The sequence below is a fragment of the Pongo pygmaeus genome, chromosome 13 (assembly GCF_028885625.2).
Source record: "Pongo pygmaeus isolate AG05252 chromosome 13, NHGRI_mPonPyg2-v2.0_pri, whole genome shotgun sequence".
NCBI classification, from domain to species: domain Eukaryota; kingdom Metazoa; phylum Chordata; class Mammalia; order Primates; family Hominidae; genus Pongo; species Pongo pygmaeus.
Genome location: NC_072386.2, coordinates 52,168,868 through 52,196,524, shown reverse-complemented (window position 1 = coordinate 52,196,524; position 27,657 = coordinate 52,168,868). Strand labels below are relative to the sequence as shown.

The 27,657-nt window shown below is 40.7% G+C and overlaps 2 protein-coding genes across 10 annotated transcripts in view; one reads left to right on the top strand and one right to left on the bottom strand.

Moving 5' to 3' along the window:
- PLGRKT (plasminogen receptor with a C-terminal lysine) overlaps positions 1–27,657 on the bottom strand; it is a 280,885-nt gene that overhangs the window by 190,047 nt on the left and 63,181 nt on the right. The window lies entirely within an intron of this gene.
- PDCD1LG2 (programmed cell death 1 ligand 2) overlaps positions 1–27,657 on the top strand; it is an 88,004-nt gene that overhangs the window by 56,796 nt on the left and 3,551 nt on the right. For 3 of the 6 annotated variants that reach the window (XR_008504535.2, XM_063649546.1, XM_054500845.2), the window contains exons 4-6: positions 9,305–9,574; positions 17,571–17,705; positions 23,131–23,184. Coding sequence is in view for 5 of the 6 variants with exons in the window: in XM_063649546.1 (XP_063505616.1) it covers positions 9,305–9,574; positions 17,571–17,705; positions 23,131–23,184 (459 nt within the window). In the remaining variant the exon portion in view is untranslated. The remainder of the gene's footprint in view (positions 1–9,304; positions 9,575–17,570; positions 17,706–23,130; positions 23,185–27,657) is intronic. The other 3 variants (XM_063649547.1, XM_054500847.2, XM_054500846.2) reach the window with 1 other exon arrangement.

Here is a 27,657-nt window from a genome sequence, read left to right as displayed (position 1 = left end):
GCCACTATAAACACCTTTACACGTACAAACTAGAAAAGCTAGAGGAGGTGGATACATTCCTGGAAATATACAACCCTTCTAGATTAAACCAGAAAGATATAGGAACTATAAACAGATCAATAACAAGCAGCAAGATTGAATGGTAACTTTTAAAATTGTCAACAAAAAAAAATCCAGGACCAGACAGATTCATAGATTCATAGCTGAATTCTATCAGACATTCAAAGAAGAATTGGTACCAATTCTATTGACACTATTCCACAGGATAGAGAAAGAGGGAATCCTCCCGAAATCATTCTATTGAAGCCAGTAGCACTCTAATACGAAAACCAAGGAAGGACATCACAAAAAAAGAAAACTACAGGCCAGTATCCCTGATGAACATAGATGCAAAAATCCTCAACAAAATACTAGCTAACCAAATCCAACAGCATATCAAAAAGATAACCCACCATGATCAAGTGGGTTTTACACCAGGGATGCAGGGATGGTTTAACACCCACAAGTTAATAAATGTGATACACCACACAAACAGAATTAAAAACAAAAATCACATGATCATCTCAATAGATTCGGAAAAAGCATTTGACAAAATCTAGCATCCTTTATGATTAAAACCCTCAGCAAAATTAGCACAAAATTTATCTTAAGGTAATAAAAGCTAACTACGAGAAACCCACTGCCAACATTATACTGAATGGGGAAAAGTTGAAAGCATTCTCCCTGAGAATTGGAACAAGACAAGAATACCCACTTTCACCACTTTTACTCAGCATAGTACTGGAAGTCCTGGCCAGAGCACTCAAAGAGAAAGAAATAAAGGGCATCCAAATTGGTAAAGAGGAAGTCAAACTGTTGCTGTTTGCTGATGATATGATCATATACCTAGAAAACCCTAAGGATTCATCTTGAAAGCTCCTAGAACTGGTAAACAAATTCAGCAAAGTTTCAGGATACAAAATTAATGTACACAAATCAGTAGCTCTGCTATACACCAACATCAACCAATAGCTGCAAAAATAAAATAAAATACTTAGGAATATACCTAACCAAGGACATGAAAGACCTCTACAAGGAAAACTACAAATCACTACTGAAAGAAATCATAGATGACACAAACAAATGGAAACACATCCCATGTTCATGAATAGGTACAATCAATATTGTGAAAATGACCATACTGGCAAAAGCAATCTACAAAGTCAATGCAATCCCCATCAAAATACTACCATCGTTCTTCACAAAAGTAGAAAAAGCAATCCTAAAATTCATATGGAACCAAAAAAGAGCCCACATAGCCAAAGCAAGAAAGACTAAGCAAAAAGAACAAACCTGGAGGCATCACATTGCCTAACTTCAAACCATACTATAACACCATAGTCACCAAAACAGCATAATGCTAGTATAAAATTAGGCACATAGACCAATGGAACAAAATGGAGAACCTAGAAATAAAGCCGAATACTTATAGCCAACTGATCTTTGACAAAGCAAACAAAAACATAAAGTGAGGAAAGTACACCCTATTCAACAAACGGTGCTGGGATAATTGGCTAGCCACATGGAGAAGAATAAACTGGATCCTCATATCTCACCTTATAAAAAATCAACTCAAGATGGATCAAAGACTTAAATCTAAGACCTGAAACCATAAAGATTCTAGAAGATAACATCGAAAAAGCCCTTCTAGACATTAGCTTAGGCAAAGACTTCGTGACCAAGAACCCAAAAGCAAATGCAACAAAGACAACAATAAATAGATAAATAGGGACTTAATTAAACTAAAAAGCTTCTGCACAGCAAAAGAAATAATCAGCAGAGTTAACAGACAACCCACAGAGTGGGAGAAAATCTTCACAATCGATACATCTGACAAAGGACTAATATCCAGAATCTACAAGGTATGCAAATAAATCAGCAAGAAAAAAACAAATAATCCCATCAAAAAATGGGCTAAGGACATGAATAGACAATTCTCAAAAGGAGATACACAAATGATCAACAAGCATATGGAAAAGTGCTCAACATCACTAATTCTCAGGGAAATGCAAATCAAAACCACACTGCAATACTACCTTACTCCTGCAAGAATGGCCATAACAAAAAAATAATAGATGTTGGCATGGATGTGGTGAAAAGAAACACTCTTACACTGTTGGTGGGAATGTAAACTAGTACAACCACTATAGAAAACAGTGTGGAGATTCCTTTAAAAACTAAAAGTAGATCTACCATTTGATCCAACAATCCCACTACTAGGTATTTACCCAGAGGAAAAGAAGTCATTATACAAAAAAAGATACTTGCACACGCATTTTTATAGCGGCACAATTTGCAATGGCAAATATATGGAACCAACCCAAATGCCCATCAATCAGTGAGTGGATAAAGAAAATGTGGTATATATATTATACATACATATATATGTATATTATATATATATACATATACACACACACCATGGAATACTACTTAGCTATGAAAAGGAATGAAATAATAGCATTTGCAGCATCCTGGATGGAATTAGAGACTATTATTCTAAGTGAAGTAACTCAGGAATGTAAAACCAAACATTGTATGCTCTCATTCATAAGTGTGAGCTAAGCTATGAGGATGCAAAGGCATGAGAATGATACAATGGACTTTCAGGACTTGGAGGAAAGGATGGTTGGGGGTGAGAGATAAAAAACTCCACATTTGGGCCAGGCGTGGTGGCTGACACCTGTAATCCCAGCACTTTGGGAGGCCGAGGCGGGTGGATCACGAGGTCAGGAGATCAAGATCATCCTGGCTAACACGGTGAAACCCTGTCTCTACTAAAAATACAAAAAATTAGCCGGGCGTGGTGGCAGGTGCCTGCAGTTGCAGCTACTCGGGAGGCTGAGGCAGGAGAATGGCCTGAACCTGGGAGGCGGATTTTGCAGTGAGCAGAGATCGCACCACTGCACTCCAGCCTGGGCGACAGAGCGAGACTCCGTCTCAGAAAAAAAAAAAAAAAAAAAAAAAAGGAACACTCCACATTCGGTACGGTGTATACTACTTGGGTGACGAGTGCACCAAAATCTCAGAAATTACCACTAAAGAATTTATCCATGGCCAGGGGCGGTGGCTCATGCCTGTATTCCCAGCACGTTGGGGGGCCGACGTGGGCATATCACCTGAGGTCGGGAGTTTGAGACCAGCCTGGCCAACATGGTGAAACCCCATCTCTACTAATAATACAAAAATTAGCCGGGCATAGTGACGCACGCCTGTAATCCCAGCTACTCTGGAGGCTGAGACAGGAGAATTGCTTGAACCCGGGAGGCAGAAGTGGCAGTGAGCCGAGAGTGAGCCGAGATCGCACCACTGCACTCCAGCCTGGGTGACAGAGTGAGACTCCATCTCCAAAAAAACAAAAAACAAAACTTATCCATGTAACCAAACACCACCTGTTCCCCAAAAACTTATTGAAATAAAAAATAAATTAAAAAAAAAACAACAAAAAATGCCCAAGAATGACAAGAATTCAACTTCAGCAAGTACAGGAAGGAGGCAGCATGACCACCATTAAAAGGGCCTTCACCCTAAGAAGGAAGAAACCAAGGGCAGAGGAAGGAAACAATCAAAGAGAAGCAAGGCAGGAGTGAAAAGACAACTGTACATTTAAGCCTCTAAGGCCCAAGGAAAGCATTTGCTAAAAGAGCCAAATCTCAGTGTCTTTTTTTCCCTTGGGGAAACAGAAGGGTATAAGAAAATCGCAGTCAAGAAAACAATGTCCTGAGCTCCGCCTGCAGTAGCGGGAAGCCTGGGAGTAAAATAATACATTTTTTTTAAATAAAGAAAGAAATTATTTTAAAACAGAAAACAATGTCCTGAATTTCAACGGGGGGGGAAAGCTCCTGGGAATTACAAACTCATTAACCTGCTATTCCTTTTCAGGCAATTTAACAGATGAATTGAAAGCAGTCCTAAAAGATTTAACTGATTACTAGAAACTTGCATAGATCCTCTAAGACCAAGGCATGTAAAACTACATTTTTCCATTTATTTACTGTCATTATGACTATAAAACAGATATTACCATACAGCTCACCTTTATTTCAGAAATTATAGTATTGCTTGTAACATATCTGTCAGACAGCCAGAACAAACCAGGGAAAGAGAAACCATTTAAACCTGTGGAAATCTAAAGCAGAAAATAGTAATTCTTTTAATGAGGGAGACTGAGAAGCCAAACAGAGAACAGGGAAGCAATTCAGAAATTAGCAATAGCAGAAAGCTGCTCCTACCACTAGGCTATAGTGAAAAGGGGGAAGGCAGGGTTAATGGAGCCCAGGGATTAAAGTCACTTGACAGACACTGGAACCCAATGGGCCTGTCCATTGGTATCTGGAGCCAGGGAAGAGATGCATCTTCTGCTGAAGAGGCCATAGAAGTATAGAGCATAGGGGAGAAATACCTTCCTTTCTCCCTCCCGTCCACCCTCTAGTGTTCCTGTCCTGTTTCCTATTGGCTGTCATGTACCTAGGCTATACAGGCCACAGGAGTCTGCCTTCCTGCAACACAGAGCAGAGAAGAAAAAGTGAGAGATGGATCTGAAGGCAAACAGACCCAGGACGCACAAAGCACACACCTTGTGTATCAGGTGGTAAAAGGTGGGATAATAATACAGTTGACTAGATCTATAACAGACTGAACAGCTAGTAGTTGTTGAGTCAGGGACAACGAAGGCTGGCTGATGGTCTTGAGTCAACTTGGAGACAATCTCCAAGTGCTAAGGGGTCTGTTATTCAGGTTGTAAGGATATAGCCAACCTAACTGAGCAGCAGATCATATATTTAGCAAAACTGATCTCGTGACCTTAGGTTACATTAAAACCCTGGATATTTGTGCTGCTTAGATAATACCTAGAACACAGATTGTGTTATACTATCCTTTTTAAAGAACTTGGCAAAACTAAACTATAACCAAAGACTACTATCTGGAAATGGGTCTGAAGACCGTGTCTTGTGAGATATACTTAAAGGAGGTAGGCATGTTTTACTTAGGGTTGAAAAGACTAGATGGAGTCTTCCCAGTTATATTCAAATACCAGAAGTGTTACCTGCAATAATTGCTAACACTAATTGAGTGTTTACTATGTTCTAGACATCTAATTAACACCCTTGTTAAGGATAAGTATTGCTGTATCCATTTCATAAACAAGAAAACTGAGGGTTTAAGAGGTTATATAACTAGCCCTTGACTAAAGCCTACTCAAACTGCTTAGGTTCTGAACTCATGTTTTTAACTATGGTGCTTACCATATGTTGTGTTACTAAACTAGACAAATACCAATGGGTAGAAGCTACAAAGAGGCACAATTTTGCTTGGCATGAAGAAAATCTTTCCAATGGAAGTTTAACTTGCTTATTGTATAATCATGGCAAAGACTGCTTCTAGAGGAGGTAGGAGTTTCCATTCATAGATGTTTTCAGGCAAAAGTTATTTAGCAGTTTACTAACATCAGAAGATAAATATTACTAAAGATAACAAGGGACACTTCATAATGTTAAAAGAGTGAGTTCTAAAGGAACACATAACAATCCTAAATGTGTGTCCATTTAACAGTATAGCTTCAAAATATTAAACAACAATTGGCAGACTTAGGAGAACTAGTCAAATCCACAATTACATTTGAGATTTCAACTCATCTCTATTACAACTGATAGGACAAACAATTAAGAAAATAGAAAATCTGAACAACACAATTAGCCATCTTGACCTAATTGACATATGATATATAGAACATACACCCAGCAACTACAGAACACACATTGTTTTCAAGTGTATGTGGAACAATCATCAAAGCAATTATCTAGGAGAATTGCCATAGAAGGTGTTTTTCATTGAGCAGTAAGTCAGATGACTTGAATTTTTGGAGTACTCCCACCTCTTAAATTCTAAAATTTACTCATCTTTTCCTAAGAATATCACCCTCAGTCCAGCTTCCCCACTGTGGGAAGCAATTCCTTTTCTGCCACCTCCCAAATAAGAAAGAGGCTGTGGAGACATTTCTGATACTGCAAAAATGTAGGATGTGGGCTCCTGTCCCTTCCCCAAACCTTGCTGATTCTTGTAGCGGAAGAGCTCTCTCTCTGTCTCCCTATCTGCTCCTTCATGTATCCCAAGTCAAAGTCTCAGCCAAGCTCCCAATTCCTGGCATCCCTACTTCTGAAATCACTTCTCATCCAGGACACCAAGATCAGCTTCTTGGTCCAAGCCACCTGCAATAGTGGCCTGGACCCTCACCCACAGTACTCTGTTCCTGTTCTTGTTCTACTTCATTCCCCAAAAGACTTGAGAGCTTGCAGAAATAATCTACAGTATGATCATATAAAATGATTACAAAAAACATTGAACCAAGGAAAAATAAGTGTAGATAAATAATACAAAATGAGAGATAAAGTGAGTACTCAAAATGCACACTTCAGGTACTGTTTGATTGTGAAAGACAGGCCAAAGTTTTGGCTTCAAGGAGACTGGCGAGTCTAACAGGTCAAGTCCTTCAGTAGGCTGCTTCAGTGCCTGAATTGCCTTATCTTCTACTAGTGCTGGGCGCTCCTAAGAACCCCAGAGCATATTCCTCCACCTGCTTATGTTGCACCATCCCTAGACATCTGCAATTACACAGAGACACATCCTCTTATGGTGATTCCAATTAAGAATGCATTACAAAATAGTAATATGAATTTTACCTACCTCATAGGGTCTGCATATCATTTAAATGACATAATGTATTATATGTATTATGTATATTTATACATTAAGGGGAAAGATGTCAGCACTTTTTGGGACATACCAGGAGGCCCAGCTGGGTGTGCTGACCACATGGAGACAAGAATTTCAAGGGAGAGCCAAAGTGCACGCAGGTTCTGGTGGATGTTTCATTGTGCAGTGACCCTGCTCTCTAGTGAACCCAGATCTAGTGGGTGTTGTTTGCTATAATGAATCAAATTGTCAACTCTTAACATTGAGACCCCACAACACAGGAGGGGAACAGAGGGGCAAAAATTGTGAAGAAGGGCACGAACATTCCTTCTCTTCCATAGGATGTAAAAGGATATGGCACAAAGCTCAACACATAGAAAACAATAAGTAAATCATACACATCAGATGGTTTTCACATGGTTGTTACCATTATTTTAATGTGAAATTGCTTTTCACAAAGTTTGTACCTACTTATACTTCTAACAATTTAGGAGAAAAAATTGTATCACACCTCTGCCTTTACTTCAAGACTACCCTTACTTCAAAAATTGTATTGAAATTTAATTTCTTAAAAGAATATTTCCTACCGAATGGAAACCAGTGCTCATTCCCTCTTCCTCTCACCAAATATCAACAGGTGACTTTCCACACTGCCTGGTAACTGCATATGGTATTGATATTTGTTTATTTTTAGCTATTATCTAAGACCACTGGAAGGTTTGTTCTTGTGTCTTCTAGTCTCTTGGAATATCATGCCTATTTTATTTATTTTTAAAGTTTTTATAAGGTTATAATGTTTTAATTTTAAAATTTATTTTTAACTGGCAATAATGTATATTTATGGGGTACAATATGATGTTTTGATCTATGTATAGATTATAGAAAGAGTCAATCAAGCCGGGCACAGTGGCTCATGCCTGTAATCCCAGCACTTTGGGAGGCCGAGGCAGGTGGATCACCTGAGGTCAGGAGTTCGAAACCAGGCTGACCAACATGGTGAAACCCCATCTCTACTAAAAATAGAAAAAATTAGCCGGGCACAGTGGCGGGTGCTTGTAATCCCAGCTACTCAGGAGGCTGAGGCAGGAGAATTGCTTGAACCTGGGAGGTGGAGGTTGCAGCGAGCCAAGATCATGCTGTTGCACTCCAGCCTGGGTGATGAGTGAAACTCTGTCTCAAAAAAAAAAAAAAAAAGAATAAATCAAACTAGTTAGCATATCATATCACCAAGTTTTTTCTGTGGTCTTTATTTTTTTTCTCTTCTTAATCTCAAAACAGAGAATGTAAAAAATTCATGCTTTTAGCAAATTTGAGTACAGAATACATTATTATTAACTGTGGTCATCACACATGGCAATAGATCACTAAAATATTTCCTCTACTCTGAGACTGAGCAACATCTTCCCCATCCCCAGCCTCTGATAACCACCTTTCTACTCTGTTTCTATGGGATCTAGTTTTTTAGATTTCACAAATAAATGAGATCATACATTATCTGTCTTTTTGTGCCTGGCTTATTTAACTTAGCATAACACCCTTCAGTTCCATCCATGTTGTAATGAATGACAGATTTTACTTCTTTCTAAGGGCTGTATAGTATTCCATTGTGTATATATACCACATTTTCTTTATTCATTCTCTGTTGATGGACATTTAGTTTGGTTCCACATCTTGGTTATTGTGAATCATGCTGAAATGAATAAAGGAATACAGATACCTCTTCAACATACTAATTTCAATTCCTTTGGATATATACCCAGTAGGACTGCTGGATCATGTGGTAATTCTATTTTTAGTTTTTTAAGGACCTCTATAGTATTTTCCAACATGACTATACTTAGATCTCAGCTTTCTTGGAGCAGGGAGCCATATCTGATTAATTCACTCAGCATATACTGCAAAGAAGCACGTGTGTGCATGAACTGTGTGTGTTTGTGTGTATGTATCTGCATGTGTTAGGGAGAAGTGCAGAATAAATATGCCCAACTCTTTACTATGTATAGACATTATCTAGGTCTTTATTTTTTTTTCTCTTCTTAATCTCAAAGAAAACAGGAAAGGAGGAAGTAAAAAGTAAATTTTTGACTGAAGATGTTTGGAAAAAGTACCAAATAAAGTGAGATAGTGAGTAATCTCGTGATTTTTATTTTTCCATCCTCTTTCTGGCCTCCAATTGTGAAATAATTTATAGCACTGTAAGAAAGAAGCCACAAATTGTGGTAGCTTAGACCACTGTTGAGGTCTGGAATCAGAATTCCAATGTTCAAATACTGGTCCTACCAGTTATAAGCTCTATGACTATGAACAAAATACTCAACTTCTCTATCTTCAGTAACCGTCCACAAGAATTGGGAATATCAACAATGCCATCTTTATTGCATTGTAAGAATTAATAATTCAATGTATGTGGAAAATAGCATGATATCAGGGATATAGAATGTGTTTACAAATGATAACCATTATTACTTAATATCGATAGTGATAATTTTATTCATTTCACATGGCATTAAGTACCAAGCTCTATAGGAATCAGAAAATAAAGTCTTATTTCTTTTTCTTCTCTATTGTCCAGCTTCCTACAGGAAAATAAACACTCACATCCTAAAGGTTCCAGAAACAGATGAGGTAGAGCTCACCTGCCAGGCTACAGGTTATCCTCTGGCAGAAGTATCCTGGCCAAATGTCAGCATTCCTGCCAACACCAGCCACTCCAGGACCCCTGAAGGCCTCTACCAGGTCACCAGTGTTCTGCGCCTAAAGCCACACCCTGGCAGAAACTTCAGCTGTGTGTTCTGGAATACTCACGTGAGGGAACTTACTTTGGCCAGCATTGACCTTCAAAGTAAGAGCTTCCCCCACTTCCTAGGTCTATCAGTTAGGGTTCAGACAAGAAACAGATGGCATACTCGAGTGATTTGAGGAGAGTGTAATAAAGGGACTATTTACAAAGGTGTGATCACCATTTGGAGAAACTACAAAGGATAGTGCAGAACACTGGGGCTTCAATGTTGGGAGAGCAATTACCACTGTTGGAGAAGTTACTGGAATCAGAAGGGAGCTGTAGGGAAAGCCCCACTTCCCAGGAGCTGTAGCCACAGAATAGGGAGGCTGCCACATGCAGCAACTCTAAAGGGTGGAGACTGGATGAATGAATACCCCAACTCATTCTCCTCCCACCCTCCAATCTCCTGATAGCACCTCCCATTGGCTGAACCCAGCTAGAAGTCAGAGAATACAAGGGTCCACTGTTGTATTCCATAAAAGTCAACTTCTCACGGTTCAGAGCAATGTTGACATGCACAGAATAGATCTGGAGAGGAAACAGAAAATATCTAGTGCAATAGCTAATCATTGTGATTCATGCACAGTGTCATGAGCCAGCAGGATGAATATTCCTTTGCTGTACTTGCTGCCAGTCAGCTGGTTATGGGTTTTTCCAAGAAATGTGGTCTCTAACAAAATTCTTCAGAGCCTTTACTATGTGGATATTTTTGGAAGGGATCCCATACTTTTGAACTTCATACAGCAGAATTTCAAACAATCTTGGGAGAATAACAACTTTTCTCTGCCCAGTAAGGACAACCAACACCTAGTATCACAATCATTTTGTAAGAGACAGGTAATTTCATCACCGAGTGCATATGTTTCCTAATGCTCTTATATCAAATTACCACAAGCTTCACAGTTTAAGACAACATAGATTTATTATCTGATACTTATGGAGGTCAGAAAGCCAGACTTGAGTTTCACTGGGCTCAAATCAAGGTGTCGGCAGGATTGCAGAGGCCCTAAGGGAAGATTCCACTTTCCTGTCTTTTCCAGCTGCTAGAGGCCACCTGCATTCATTGCCTCATGGCCCCTCCCTCTATCTTCAGAGGCAGCAACCCTATCATTCAGCCTTCTGCTTCTGTCACCACATCTCTCTCTCTCTCTCTCTCTTTTTTTTTTTTTTTTTTGAGATGGAGTCTTATTCTGCCACCCAGGCCGGAATGCAGTGGCATGATCCTGGCTCACTGCAACCTCCACCTCCCAAGTTCAAGCAATTCTCCTGTCTCAGCCTCCTGAGTAGCTGGGATTACAGGCACATGCCACCACACCTGGCTAATTTTTGTATTTTTAGTAGAGATGGGGTTTCACCATGTTGGCCAGGCTGGTCTCAAACTCCTGACCTCAGGTGATCCGCCCACCTCGGCCTCCCAAATTGCTAGGATTACAGGCGTGAGCCACTGTGATCAGCCACATCTCTTTCTCTAACTAGCTTGCTTCTCTTTGCCATCTCTTAAGGACCCTTGTGATTGCATTAGGTACTCCATCCCCCTGGTTATTTGGGGTGATCTTCCCATCTCAAGGTCCATCTTCAAAATTCCTTTTGCCATGTAAGGTGACATATTCACATGTTCCAGGGATTAGAATATGGACATCTTTGGGGAGAGCCATCATTTTATCTACTCTACTGAGAAGAGATATACTCTCAGACTAAAGGACAGTCCCTAGTACTGATTCAATTTGGCTTTATAGAAAATTCACTATATTGTCATTGTATTTCACATTTTGCCCTTTGTCTTAGCTGGTAAGACAGAGCCTATGATAAGGACTTGTGTGGCATGCAGGTATTTAATTGGCAACCCCAGAGGGCAGAAGCAAGAGATGTAGGAGTCTAAGAGAGGGTAATATAAGAGTATATTATCAAAGTTGTTGTGTGGGCAACAGAAATTCAAATATTCGAGGACCAGCATGTAGATAGCCTCCTAAGATGTCTACTCAAACAAAGAATTTCAGGTGGAAGGACTTGTTCATCTGCTTCATGCCCATTGGTTGACAGGAATATGAACTCCATTCTGCTGCTGGGCTAGACAAGCACGTGGGCTGAGTGAGCTTTCCCCAGCATCCGTAGCATCAGAAAAGTTGCAGGGCAGAAAGAAAAGTATCCAATTTGAGATGAATTACTGACCTTGAAGTGAGTGTAAGCCCACCCAGAATTCTACCCCAGCTGGCTGAAGTGAAAGGTGAGGCTGAGAGGAAATAAGGCAGGACTACACAGTCCCCAATTGTACTGTTCAAATCCACTCATGCCCTATATTAAGTCAGCTCTGCCACTGAGCCTTCCAGCTGGGAGGCAGCCACAATCTGCAGAAGATTTAATATACACCAGTTTGTGGAACAAGCTGTAGTTCCTGCTGCTGCTGTTGATCCCAAGCCACAGTTGATATTTGTTGTCTCACTCATCCACCATACATTCCAGATTTCCCTCACCTAACACCCCAGATGGAATGGTTTCTTTGCCTGATAGGATGACCCAGACTTACGACCCTAAGAGATCTGAGCTTTTGATCAGCATGCCCTTAACAGACTGGGGTTGTTGCAAATATATGTTCATTATCACTGGATATGGAAGTAAAAAGAACCAGTGAATCAGTGGACCCCTGAGTTCCAGACATCCTCTTCCTTGTCTCCATTATGTAGCAGTGTTCAAGATTTTCATGATAATCAAGATTGATTACTCCACCAGTATGGTAATTTTTTTCTTTGCCCACTGGTCTGCCAATATGAAGAGCTCAAGGTGGCCAGGCCAGTAGCACAGCTTTAGATGCAGTAGAACAAGCACAGTATCCCCTGATAGAACTCCCCGTAGGAAGCCAGACCTTTGATCCAGCAGAGGCTAAATGTGTGGGGTTGAGTGAACTTCTATAAGTGAGTCATTAGAAGTAATGGTGAGAGGGGACAACCTGCAGCATTGGGATAGCCCTGGTACAGACGTAGAACATGCTTGAGGAGGTTGTCAGGAGGAAGTTAGACCTTGCACAGAACTACCACCATCAAGTACAGTTGGGGTGAGGCAGACATGGTATGAGTTGAGGCATCAGAGATATCTGATGCTTTATGCCAAATTAAAATTAATTTTTTCATGGAGTGACACTGATCCACAGACCAGACTCTAAGAACTTTGCAGTGACTAAATACCCATCTCATCATTACTTTCCTGGTATTTTCTTCTGGAAAAAATTCTTCCCTGATACAGTTTTCAGAAGCAGCTAGATGCACTGTCATCGCTCCCCTCTTCCCACTTCCCTACCTATCCACAATTTACTACCCAATGCCAACACTAAAATTAGCCCAACTTCCTTCTAACTAAATTATTAGTTTAGAAGGGAAGAGAGGAGTCATGCTAAGGACCTTAACTGAAATCAAAACATTAGAGGCTGGGCAGGGTGGTTCTTGTCTGTAATCCCAGCACTTTGGGAGGCCAAGGCAGGAGCATCACTTGAGCCCAGTAGATTGAGGTTACAGTGAGCTACAATTGTGCCCATTGTACTCCACTCCAGCCTGGGCAACAGAGTGAGACTCTGTCTCCAAAAAAGAAAAGGAAAGGGGAGAGGAGAGGAGGGGAGAGGAGGTAGGGAGGGGAAAGAAAGAAACTAGAAATCCATCAATTTTAGGACCAACTTCAGGTAAAAAAATGAATTAGGCAAGTTGGTCTTCAACATTCTCTACCTCTCTTTACATCATGGTTGAGACCACAGACTTCTCACCTCATGAAAGATGAACTCTAACTAATTCATACTAAAGCTAAAGCCTCTAAAGAGGATTAAACATGAGCAATCCCACAAGAACTTTTTTTCCCTGGAATTGTTTATTCAACTGTCGTTCGTTATGTGGAATTTCCTGCCTGTTTAAGTGTAAGCCAGTATTTTGGATGAATTGTAGTTTTCTAGAAAGACGCTTCTTATATAAGAACCTCTCCAGGGAAATATGGGCCTGTATGAGATGAATTGAGAAATAACTTTACACCACTGATTATGTCAGTGTTCTATTCTGCATGGTAGAGATGTGAAAGGGCACACTGACCATTGCTCTGGAAGCCTTTATGCTGTGAGAAGTTAACAGTGGAGTAAAATGGCCACCCCACTGTCTCCATGGGAGCCAACATGACTGACTAAATAGTTAACAACCATGGGAGAGACCTGTGGGGTCTTCATCAGAGCTCAGGATCTCCTAGGGTATCACTCATAAATACAGCCATCAGGGAGATGGAGAAATCTTTGTGCAGTTAGAAATTCTCAACCTGGTTTTACCCATCCTTCCCAGCTTTGTATTTGTCCTACTGTTCACTGAAATGGATCCTCTGCTTCATTAACCATCCCTTCCTCACCACATGCTCTCTGAACTTGGCTGCACCTTTTCTACCTCCATGCCTTCTTTGCTCAGGTTTTTCCACATAAATATCATTATTTCCCTCTCTACTAACTCCAAGCCCACCCTCTCTCTGGGGCAGCTCAGTCACTCCAGGGCACAAGGGGGTCTTTCCCTCATCCCACATTTTGAGACCTACTACCTGGACCATTTGTTTGCCTTTTTAATTGCTATTTTATTTTCCATGTATTTTCATTGTTCACACGAGTCTTCTTTATTCCACACTAAGGCAAAAGCAGAGTCCTGTGTTCATAATAAGTGCTCAACAAATGTTGTGTTGATTGGGTTGGAGATTACATCTTAGATAATCGCAGTCCCATCATGCCAGCTACCAGACTGTGTGGACAGTCAGGTCAGAGCGGCCAAATGATATTCTAGCTTGTGGCACAAATACCAGCAACAAAATAACAAAAGTCACACATCTGCCTCTGAGTTCCTTGCTTCTATTTCTCAAGGGCATTTTTAAGTTGTCTTATGACTGTTCCCTTTCTACTCATTCTCATAAATTGAGCTGTGGACTGCTGTGACCCACAAGCTTCTCCGGAAGTCAATGTATAAAACGAACACAGAAATGAAGAGTATGGTGGGTGGAGGGTACTCCAGTGACACTAGAATGGATGACTGAACATTCCAAATTTCAAGCACAAGTTAGGGAGCAACAGATCATTTTCCTTTTGAAATAGGGGTTCTTCTGCTCAGCCAGTTTTTGTATTTTCATTAGGAAATGGAATGGGACTACAGCACAAAAAATAAATATAAAAGGACCCTTGTAGGCCTGGCAGAAAAGAGAATCCTTCCCAGGAGACCTAGAGGTGATTCCAGGCAGTGGTTGACAGCATAGGCTCTGATGTTAGACAGGCTTAAATTTCAAACTCTCTATTAGCTTTGAGAACCTAAATATCCTACTTAGCCACTCTAGCACTCAGTCTCTCATGTGTAGCATGAGGGTGAGTAGTGGTAGATAGCTTATAGGGTTATCATGAGGATTAAATGAAATGTGCTTGTAAAGTGCTTAGTACTCAGAAAGTGTGCAAACAGTAAAAAAAAAATATGGTATCTCTAGCAAGTTGCATGCCTTACTTGTGAGTTCATGAAGTTGTGGCAAGGATAAGGCAAATATTTTTTGCCATTGCATCATTATATCATTGCTAAGAGTATGCCATTATTGGCCAGGCGCGGTGGCTCATGCCTGTAATCCTAGCATTTTGGGAGGCTGAGATGGGTGGATTGCTTAAGGCCAGGAGTTCAAAATCAGCCTGGCTAACATGGTGAAACCCCATCTCTACTAAAAATACAAAAAATTAGCCAGGCGTGGTGGCAGGTGCCTGTAATCCCAGCTACTCAAGAGGCTGAGGCAGGAGAATCACTTGAACCCAGGAGGCGGAGGTTGCAGTAAGCCAAGATCATGCCACTGCACTCCAGCCTCGGCAACAGGAGTGAAACTCCTTCTCAAATAAATAAATAAATAAATAAAATAAACAACAAAAGAGTACGCAAGAATTTTAAAACAACTTAGAGGAATAAGTATTAGGATACAGGCTAAGCTACCATAATGAAGAGACCTCAAAATACAGAGAGAAGCAAGACAGAAGTATATTTCTTTCCATGTAACACTCAGGTGGTTCAGAGCAGCTAAGTAGCTATGTTCCATAGAGTCATTCAGTGATCCAGATTATTTTCATCTGTTGCTCTGCCATTCTCCAGGATGCTGTCCCTATAAAATTGTCAAAGCTCAGTCAGTGCCAAACCCATGTTTCAACCTTCAGAAAGTAAATGAGTGGTGGAAGACACATTCAGCGTTTTAAGGCCAAGACCTTGAAAACTCACTCTCTTAGCCTGAACTTAGATTACATGGCTGGGCCCACTTAACTACAGGGGAGGCTTGGAAACATAGTCTCTGAGAAGCCATGTGTCCAGCTAATTCCTTAATACTAAAGTTGAAAGAAAGAATGGATTAACCAGCAGTATACCACAAGGTAACAAATGACTAGGAGGATCAGGCTAGGTGGACTAGAAAAGAGACACTCAATTCAGTGCAACAATTCCATATTGATACTTTTCATGTAGCTGTTGCTTGGCTCTATCTAGAGAGGACTCAGAGGTAGTTTAGATAAGGGCTTTGCCCTCCAAATACAGTCTAAGCAGACTGATTTCCTACTGGATGTTCAACTTCGGAGTCTTCAGGGATGAGTAGGGCTTCTGTATGTGGAAGAGACTATGAGGGAACCTGCACAGGACGAGGGTTTGCATAAAGACACTGAGGTAGGGACCTCTCCTGTTGTGGGGACAGTGAGAGGCCCAGATCTCCTTGACTCACAAAGTACTTACTAAGCACTTACTAGAAATTAAGAAGCAGATTATAATCAATATGGGCTATCCAATGTTTGGATGAGCAAGGCTCCTTATCTTTTCTTCCTTAATGTTAATCACACTCTTTTGGATGGAGACAAATATCTGTGGGGGCTGAGCTTTGGGTCAGATAGATCTGGGTTTGCAATCCTGGCACTGACTTTTACTTAGCAGTGATGACCTCAGATAGATTATTTAGCAACTCTGAGACTTACTTCCTCAACTCTAAAATGAGGGGCTCAGACTAAATAATGTCTAATCTCTTCTCCAGTAAAACAATCTGTGGTTCTCAGATAGCACTGTGCTGGAGGTAGTGGGGTTTGAGGGCTGGGAAGTTGGGAGGACTGAGCCCTTCCTCCTGAGCAGTTTTGTCCAGTTTTTCCTGTACCAGCCTGTCATGTTTATTCCATGTGAATGACTCCAGAGGTAAAATTCAAGCTTTTGAATAGGGCACAAATTAACTTGGGTACCCTTTCATCTCCCTGTAGGTGAACACTCCTCCAGCCCTGCATTTTGTCAGTCTGGAGCCCTTGTTCTAATCTGCACACAGCAGAGGACTTTACAAGGCTTTCCCCAGCCTCCAGAATTATTCTTCTGATCCACCCCTCTATTAAACTCACCCTCTCCTCAGTGCTAGGACGTTGAAAAACTGAAACAAGGCAAAGGGCCAATTGTAATAATTCACACTAAGGCATGAGTGACTGGGTTTAGTATATTAACACTACCTAGGATATTCTATTTTTTCCAAAAGGATCCTGTTAATCCTTGAAATTTAACAACTAATGGTATAGATTCTAAGCACTGTGAGTACTTGTCAGTGGGGGAAAGACATTTTCTGGCTGAGAGACTTTGCCACTGGGAAGAGAGAGAGGATGAGGAGGAGAAGGGGGATAGGGAGGAAAAAGAGAAAAAAGAAAGAAAGATGATTAGATGATAGATGGATGGATTGATGGATGGATGGAAAAAAATAATATGAGAGAGTGGTAAAAAGCACAGAATCTGGAACCAGACTGTATCTTAGCTGGGTCACTTACAGTGTAACTTAGGGAAAGCTTCCTAGTCTCTCTGTGCCTCACTTTCTTCACCAGTGAAATGGGGATCATAGCAGAGCCAACTTCACAGAGTGGTTGTGAGGAGTGGATGAGCTGATAGGTGCAGAGCACTTAGAATAGGGCCTGGCATGGAGTAAATGCTCCACAGAGCTAGCCATGTTGGCTGTCACCCACTCATGTGGCCAGCCTGTTGGTCTACCTCTTAGCTGCCATGTAACAGGATTCTGGTGCTTTTCCTTCGCCCAGGTCAGATGGAATCCAGGACCCGTCCAACTTGGCTGCTTCATATTTTCATCCCCTCCTGCATCATTGCTTTCATTTTCATAGCCACAGTGATAGCCCTAAGAAAACAACTCTGTCAAAAGCTGTATTCTTCAAAAGGTGAGTGAGTTTTATTCATAGTAACCAAATGCACTGGGTGTCTGCAGCATGAGCCACTGCCTTGCACTGCAGGCCTAAGGCTTCCTGGTTTCATGCTAAACCCACTCAGAGCTTACGAACCACTTTGAGCTTGTCTTGATGATTATTTTTCCCCAGAAGAAAATGGCTCTCATCGTCAGTGAGCTGAATTTCTTACACTGAGTTTTTTAAAGGGAACATTTTGTTCTTACATCTGAAAGAGTTTGTCTTATTCTTTGAGCCAAGAGGTTTCATCAGCCTCATGAGAGTGATGTTATTTTGGCAATGCAGATAGCTACGTGCTCAGATTTTGCTGGTGGGAGGTTGCCAGGATCCTTTCTGAGGATTCCTTCCATTTTCACCCCTCTTTTCCCCAGTCTGGATATGAGCTGGGTTAAACCCACCCCCTCTCCCAGGAATCTCAACCCCACAGTTGGGTAAGGAAAGGAGAAAGCTTTGTGAGGCCATTTGGGGATAAGGAAACAGCTGGTTGGTGGTGTGTTAACATCTTTCAGCAGCTCCCTTTGAATTTCTCCTTAGCCTGTTGTATTTTCACCAACACACTCCTGTTCTGTTGTACCAGCTGGGACAGAGCATGCTGAAGCCTTTGAGCCCTGATTTCATTGCTTCATTGTTCATGTGTCTGTCTTTGGTTTCCTGGGTGGAGCCTGCCCACAAAACCCCCAGGATGTATGCAGGCCTAGCTGGTGCTTTCCTAAATGGCTCCCTTGTCTACACTCAATGAACTTCTCCAAAGATCTATACGTGGCCTCATCTATAGAAAAGGAAATGACGTGGAAATAATTCGGTAGGAGTTTGCAGCAGCACTATCTGAGGACTAGCGGAATTTTAAGTGGTCGTTATCTTACATTTATACTCATAACTTCTATATTTTCATCTGCCATAAAATATTGTCATGTTCTATTTGTCCATTGCCCTATGTGTGTATGCATTCACTTGGGTGCTGACCACAATATTTCTAACTGTAGAATGCAAGGAATTCTTGCCAAAAGAAAAAGACAGAGGGAGGGAAGAAGATGGCGAGGGGAGTGAGGGAGAAAGAGAAAACAGGAGATGGAGAAGAAGAAAGATAGAAAGAAAAATAAATGTGGCAGGTAAGGGAGCTTCATGGTAAAGGAGGAGGTATGCCCAACAGAACTTCGACTTTTAAACAGAACCACTTCAGAGAGTTGTGTCAGATGCACCTCAGTTGTCTTATCTTCTGCCATTCTTCTTTTACCTCCCACACCCATACCTCTTGAAAACAGTCTTATACTAGGGTTCAAGGCCTGGGGCCTGAGGAGTCCTTAATAACTTCAGAAATGAGCAGCTGAGTGTTCCGTTCCAGCTGTCTTTGGGAGAATGGAATGGAGTCACACTCAAAGATAGAGTGGAAATAAATCCTCTCCTCATCCTTCACCCCAATCTTAAGAGTGAGTGAGGATATCAGTAGCTCCGAGCTGGGAGGTAAAGCTCAAGTTCTAACTGTGATTAGGAGACTTTTCTTACAAATAAAAATTAAGAGAATAAATGTGCAAACAATTTCTTTTATATTTTTAATGAACCAGAGAGAAATCATGGTTGTCTATATAACCCTTGTCTCCAACTCACTTGCATTCAGATCTGCTTTCTTACATGTGTCTGCCATGCACACAAACTTGTGTGCCATGGAAAAGGGTTGAGAACTGCTGGTAATGCAGACAGAGCTTTAAACCAGGGTCAGAAGGCTAGGCTAGGACCTGGTGCTGCCATTTATTGGCTCTCTGATCTTGTACAAATTTCCTATCTTCTTTGAGATGGTCTTTCTATCTGTAAAAGGGGAAGCAGCAAGAGAAGGAACATTTTACAGCTTATTGGCCGAACTTCACTGCCGCTAGTGTGGTTCAACTTGGACTACAGAGAAATCTTCCTACCTGGTTTCCCTGTATTCACTCCTGCTACCTCCAACTTGATCTGTTCTCACTTTTTGCTATAATAGGCTTTTAAAAATCATAAATCTACCATATGTCCTCTGTTCAGACCTTCTCCATGGCTTCTTATTGCTCTGGATGAAGTTCCAACAAGCCCAGGATGGTTTGACTCATGTCTCCAGCTTTAACTGCATCACCATCACCTTCATTGTCTAAGCTCTAACCATACAGGATTTTCTAGTCCTCAGAGGTATGGCAGTCTTTCAATTCCGAGTTTTCTCATACAATATTGTCTCTTCTTAAAATACTTCCTTCTTGTTGTCCACCTGAGTTGGAGTCATCTTTTAAATCTCAGCTAAGCTTATACTTCATCAAGTCTTTCCTAATTCTACCCCCACGCACCACACCCATTACATTAAATCCCCTTATTATATGTTTCCATAGCACCTACTTCTTCTTTCAGTATACTCAGCACACAATCGCATGTCTAGGATCTGTTTTAATAGCTTGGGCTACCAATTAAATTGCATCCCTTTTAATTTTCCAATTAATTCCTCAAGTACCCACATGCCCATCTTAGCAAGAAGTTCAATGTCTCCCTCTTATAGCATGTACTTCTCCACCTCCCACAAACTGCCAGAAAGCTTACTTAGCCCACAGGGCCAGTGCTAGGCAGCTAGGTTAGTCCTCCAGAGGGCCCTGGTTTTGAGCAGTTGCTGTCTACTCCTGCCATGCAGAATCTCTGGTCCTTCCAGATGTCTCCATCCACTGTGCAAAGGTAACCTTGCTGGTTCCGATCCCCACACAGACCACAGTGCTACAAGATTACAGTTCTTATGGTTTCCCACCACATGCTCTGTCATTGGTCCCAAAGCAAGACCCCTATGGGTTGATGAGGTAGGAGGAGATCCCTGCCTTAGCCACAGCTGCGCACAGCCAGCCTCTTCCCCCTTCTAGGCCCTCATGTTGAGCCTGGGACACCAGTCCTACCTTCCTTCTCTTCAGTTCCTCTTAGGGCCATTGGTATCCTGAATTTCTTAGTCCATTGCAAAGTTAAGTAAAGAAGCAGCAGTCTTGATCCCTTTCCTTCCAGATGGCTCCTTAGCTCCTGAACAGATTTACCCACCTATACCTCAGTGACTAGTTCTGTGTACTAAAGTGTATCAGGAGGGCAGCCATCATTGGTCCATAAAAGGTCCTGCTTACTGTTTTCCCCTACGAGGAACCATTCAACAGTTCAGGGCTCCGGGGTGACCTTCTGGGCTCTAGAGAAGAAGCTGGCAACTTCTGTTGCAAAATAATGTTGAATTCTGCTTCATCTGCTAGTCTTTATGTTTCAAGGATACAGTAACTGTGTTTCTCTGATTCACCAATATATGCCCAGTGTCTAAAAAATTACCTGGCATATAATAAATGTTCAATGAAATTTTAAACATTGAACCTACTATATGCAGGTGAGTATGATAGATCTGCTCTGTCCAATATAATAGACATGGCTATTTTTAAGTTAAACAAAAATTCAATTCATCAGTCACATCTTAAGTATTCACACACTGTAAGTGCTCAATAGCCATGTACAGATAATTGCTCCTGTATTGGACAGTACAGATACACAACATTTCCATCATTGCAGAAAGTTCTACTAAAAACCACTGTGCTAGACCCTTTACAAACTTCTCACTTAATTTCACAAAAATTGCTTGTGGCAAGGAGAAGTGTCTTTATGCTGGAGTTAAGAAAGTGAGGCTCAGAAAAGTTATATGACTTCCCAAAGTTATACAGCTGGGATTTGAATACAGGTCTGTTTGACTCCAAAACTTGTGGCCTATTTGTTGCAAAAGTGCTTAATACAAATTGATTCAGTCAATATTATTATCTTCGAGCAACGGAAGGAGAAAGTAAGTTTCAATCCAAAATAATTGAGTGACTTATACATTGACTTGCTGAGCCAATGGCAAAGTCAAGTTAGAATCCCGTAGGAGTCACCAGCTACAGAATCTAGATCTTTAGAACAGGTCTTCAGATCTTCAGAACAGTGTTTCTTAAACTCCCTTGTGAAGGAACAGTTACCATCATAGGCTGGTAACAGTTCACCTACCAGCACCAGCCCGTGAACCAGACTCTGAGTGGCACAGCCCTAGAAGATTGAGCCAGAATTTTACAGAGGTTTAAAGACCAAATATGCTGGTTTATGGTTACCTGTGGCCCACAGAGAATGGCAGCACTACCCTCAGGCATTAACGAGGTACCCACTGAAGCTAACATTCAAGAGCAATTCCTATGGGTTAACCATTGGGCTCCTTTCAAATGCAAACCCTCATGAAAGAGACTACAGTGCTGAATAGAGACCTCCAAATTCCAGGCCAAGCTTAGGATAGTCATGAGGGAATTACTAAAAACCTTGTATATACGGCAAAAGCAGAATTAGGAATGGACTGATTTCAGGAACCCAGGCAATGGCAGGAGTTGGGCATTAAATCCTAAAAGAGAATCAGAGTGGGAGGGAATACGTGAAATCAGAGGTTAAGAAAAAAGTGAAAACCTATTCATGATTGCAAAGATATGAAACCAACCTAAGATCCCATTGACGAATAAGTGGATAAAGAAAATGTGGTATATATACACCATGGAATACTACTCAGCCATGAAAAAGAATGAGATAATGTGTTTTGCAACAACTTGGATGGAGCTGCAGGTCATTATTCCAAGTGAAGTAACTCAGGAATGGAAAACCAAATACCATATATTCTCACTTGTAAGTGGGAGCTAAGCTATGGGTATGCAAAGGCATACAGAGTGGTATAATGGGCATGGGAGACTCAGAAGGAGAGAGTAGGAGTGGCAGTGAGGAATAAAAAAGCTGCATATTGAGTGCAATGTACACTACTTGGGTGACAGGTGCGCTACAATCTCAGACTTCACCAGTATACAATTCATCCATGTAACCAAAAACTACTTGTACCCCTAAACCTATTGATATAAAAAAAATTAAAAGAAAGATGTGAAACCAAGGAAACTTACTGGTGAGCAGCATCCCATTATGTGAACTTGTGCTTCTGAACCAGTAACTTGAGTTACTTTGAGCCAGTATCAGTCACTTATACCTTAGTGCAAATTAATTGATCAGACCTTCTGACCTGGACCAGGGAAGGCAGGCAGAAGTGGCAGTCAAGACTAAAGCAGAAAAGGGAGAGCTAATTCTGCAGCCAGACATTTCCTGGATTGAATACCCAAATTAGTCCCTCAGTCTTTAAGTGCCTGAGGGCCAGGAGTAGACAGAGGAATGGAAAGTGTGAGTCTTCTTTGTTCACACTCTTTGCCTAGGGGCCAGATTTTGCTTTATGCATTGCCATCCTGAAGTCCCAGGCCACAGTGAACATTTGGGCTTCACTATGTGGATTTATTTAGATTTACTTTTTATCATGCCATATTTTAATCTATAAGCCAAACAGTTTTCTCATTAATCTTATTCCATTTCTGGAATTTTTCTTTTTCAGACACAACAAAAAGACCTGTAACCACAACAAAGAGGGAAGTGAACAGTGCTGTGAGTAAGCATGATTTTTGCTTTTCTTTCTTACTTTCTTTTCTCTCTCAGCTTGAATTTTAAAGTAACCACTGTTCTGTTAATTCATGGAAGGCAACTGAATAGTTCCAGCTTATAGAATCTTCCTGTTTGGTAGCATTTCAGCGAAGCCTTGTTCTTAGACCCAGAACAATCATGCCATCTTTTGCTCGGTCTATATTCCTAAGCACTCCTAGATGATACTGCACTGGACCTCTGGTCTCCCATAGTTAGTAACACAGTTAAAATCGAACAGCAAAGAGAAGATATTCAACTGCGATGCAATTGACAATGGATGTTTTTGCAACAAACAATGATTAAGAATTATATTGCTGTGGGCTCTGAGTCAAGAGTAATATGGGAAAAACACAAGTCTCTTCATGAGGTTGACAGGTTTGGAGCTGGAATCTGTGGAGAAGGAAGGATATGATCTAGGGGTCAGAAGGAGTGGGTTGCTAAAATCATTAAGCCTGGTTGGATGAAAAGCTTAGACTCAGGGGAAGCAGCACATGATTGTGGGAGCTAGCAAGTTTGAAATGTGTAGGGCAGGCCAGCAGTCTGGAAACCCAGTCAGGATTTCTACGTTACAGTCTTGAAGCAGAATTCCGTCTTTTCTGGGAAACCTCAGTTTTTTGCTCTTAAGGCCCTCAACTGACTGAATGAAGCCAATCTACATCATGGGAGATAATCAGCTTTACTTCAAGTTAACTGATAGCAAATGATAATTACGTCTACAAAATACTTTCACAGCAACATATAGACTAGCATTTGACTAAGCAACTGGGCACCATAGCCAAGATGACACATAAAATTAATCATCACAGGCACCAAGAGATGAGGGGGGCAGTCTTGGCCATATATTTGGCTGAAGTAAGTCAATTTGTCATTCCTGCCTGAGCCTTTATGAACAGAAGTAAGTAACCAACTACTATCTGGTCATTGGAGTTGTCCAAGAGGCCAGGGTTCTGTCATGCATGAACATGCCAACCTAGATTGCATGCAGACTACCAGTTTGGGGTTTTTGTTTAGTTCAGAAGGATTTTTTTCTCAGCTCACTGCCTCTCAAACTTTCAGCAACAAAAGGACATCTGTGATATCAGAATCTACCACTCTAAGTATTTGGATGCAATAGCAATGAATATCTGAGTAAATCTAGTTGGGGAGTGGGGGTACCCTGTAGCCAAAATGACTTAACAAAATCAAACCAAAGTTTTGGAAATGATGCCTTGGTACAATGAAGAGACTGCTTGAGGTAGGTTTGACTTATCTAATATCTTATTTTCTTTGCCAATACCTAATGAGGAATTTAAATACTTCTAGATAGCTTTGGAAAGGTCCCTTAAAGAGGCACCAGCATACCACGGCCAGATCTAATCCCCTCAAACACTGTTTTCATCATCATCATGTCATCTCTTGTCTCTATAGATCGTATCAAATCCTTCCCAGAGTTTTTCAGGCCTTTTGACAACTAGCCACATTTCACTAAGCCAACTCATCTACCACTCCTCAACAAAACTTTTCCTCAAGTCGAGCTGCTCCACCAACACCACTGCCATGAGCTTCTGTGCCTTTGCTCATGTTGGTTATTCTTTTGAATGTCCTCCCCATTCCTTCTTACTTGTCCAAATCCCAACTTTTGGCATGGTCTACTTTAAGATACAGTAATGATTAACTTTATTATTATAACACCAGACTTCTGTTCTAAGACATTAGAAGTGTGTTTAGACTAGCTCATTTAATCCTCACAGTAGCCCTCTGAAGTACTTACTCCCTGCTTCCCATTTTATAGGTGAGAAAGAAAAACATGAAGAGGTTAACTAACTTGCCCAAGGTATATGGCTAATAATATAAGGGCCAATAAATTGATTCAGCAATCCACGTATCCAAGTCCAGAATCCACACCCATACACTACACTCTGCTTTTTTAAAATTTAATTTAACTTTTTTTTAGAGACAGGGTCTTGCTCTATCACCCAGGTTGGAGTGCAGTGGTATGACTGTGACCGTGGCTCACTGCAGCCTCAACTTTTGGACTCAAGTGATCTTCCCACCTCAGCCTCCCGAGTAGCTGGGACTACAGGTGCATGCCACCGTACCTGGATTTTTTATTTTTATTTTTTGTAGAACTTGGGTCTCACTGTGTTGCCCAGGATGGTCTCAAACTCCTGGGCTCAAGCAATCCTCCTGCCTTGGCCTCCCAAAGTGCTGGGATTCCAGGTGTAAGCCACTGTGCCCAGCCTACATACACTACACTCTCTTGCTTAATCTGTAAGACTCTCTCCCCCAACTCGTACCTTTTTATTTTTCCTCTGCATTGTACACACAATCTATACCACTCTTAAGCACATGATTACAGCATTATTTTCTGGCTGCTTCTATGTGTCTATATTTTAGGTCCACCTGGTCAATATAATAAAGTGGGATATTAGTGTTAATGCAACTATATGGTATTTGATATTTGTCTTTCTGTCCGTTTATCAATGTTTCTTATAGTTTATTATATAATAAATTTAAAAGGTGTCTGATTTTGACCAAATTTGACTCAATACTAAAAAACAATATTAAAATAAATTTTGTTTAATTTTAGTTGAGTCTATCAACTCAAAAAAAGAATAACCTACAACAATAACAAGTTTCAGAACATTTTTTAAATTACTGATTTTTTTATGAGTATAAAAATAAAAAATAAAAAAGTATAAAGAAAACAAAAATAATTTAGAATCCATTGCCTAGAAATTACCATGATTAAGATTTTAATATTGCTCAGGCCCAGAGAGCTCAGGGCTTTGACATTTCCACACCCATTCTCTGCCATCCCAGTTCTATCTCACCCCAAAACCATCCATTATGAGGAGAGTGTACAGCTCTAGGCTGCCCAGGAGCCATCCCGCACTCTCATATTGTGACTCGGCATCTTGGGAGATGGAGTCTTGGGACTTGGCCTGGACATGTCCCTTGCATGTACTTCTTACAAGACTTTTATTCAAATGAATATTTTCCCCTCCAACTTAAGAAGCATAGGGCTTGCTGGTTTTGCTTCACTAACCAGCAACTGAAGCAAGACCTGACTTGTGAAAATGCCTAGTAGAGTTCAGTATTAGTGCTGTTTCACCATTTCCTGGATCTCTTGCCTTTGTGCACATGATAGAATTGCACTTCTCTGTAATTAATTTGTAGTTAAGTGTGGTCATGTAACTCACTCTGGTCAATTAAATGTAAGCATAAGTGATGCGTGTTATTTCTGGGTAGAAGATGTAAGGGTTGGCATATGCTTTGCCATATTTTCTTTATCCATCTGGCATGGTAACCAGTAACATTCTAGGTAGTAATTGCTCCAACAGTCTCAGTCTCTGAGTAACTAAAACTGACAGAGTCCCCTGTTGACCCTCAATGTACATGGAACATGAACAAGAATAAGCTTTTGTTTTTTATATTGAGATTTTGGAGTTGTTTGTTCCTACAGCATTATCTAGTTTACTCTAATACAACATGGAAAAAACCAGAACCTATAATAAACAGACCCTACGTTGCCATTTAAACTTCTATTTCTGAGGAATAATAATGTGGGGAAATACTTTCTACATAATAAAAAAATAGAAAAATTGCAAAATAAAAATAAACTTACATATCATTCATGTCCTATTAAAAATGTTATTTATAGACTCACCATATTCCCCTCCTCCAGAAAAATAGAAGTAAAAATATGAAAATGCCTATAATCGTTTTTGGATTATGGAATCAAGTATTGCTTTTTACTTTTATGTTTTCTGAATTTTTGTTGTACTTCACTACATTTTTGAGTGCCCTGATGTATTACTTTTAAGAAGAAGAAGAATACTTTCTGAAGCCATTTCAATAATCCCCACTCACCTCTCTAGATCCCAGTAGTCAAATACATTATATAGGACTCTTCATCAGTCCTTATCAACTTTAGGAAGGGCAATGCTATACCTTCTTTAAAGGACACCTACCAATGTCTTAGTCGCCTTTCAAAGACTCCTAGAACAGCTAAATGTGATGGATACACTCTAAGGATGTAAGAGCTGAAGTGACCTGCATAAGGTCATCTCATAACTTACTGTTAGAAATGGAGCTAGAACTCAGACCCACTGAGTCCTTGTCTGTGACACACTGCCCTTTCCATTTGTGGAAGTTGTTCTTGTATCTAACTTTACCTGTGCTGCTATTTGGGCCTAGCTATTCTCCCTCTTACACAGACAAGCAGATAAACAGTAAAACTTTAGGAGTGGATTATGATACCATAGATATATATCATCTATCCTTTACAAAATAGTTATTACAGTCATCAAGCCTTGGTTAAAGTTTACAGACCATGTATCCTAGCTACCTCATTTCACAGATTATGACATTGGGGGCTAAGAGATATTAAGTGACTTCCTTGAGTGAAACAGTAGCAGACCAAAAAAGTCATGATTCCCAGCATAGTGCTACTCATTCA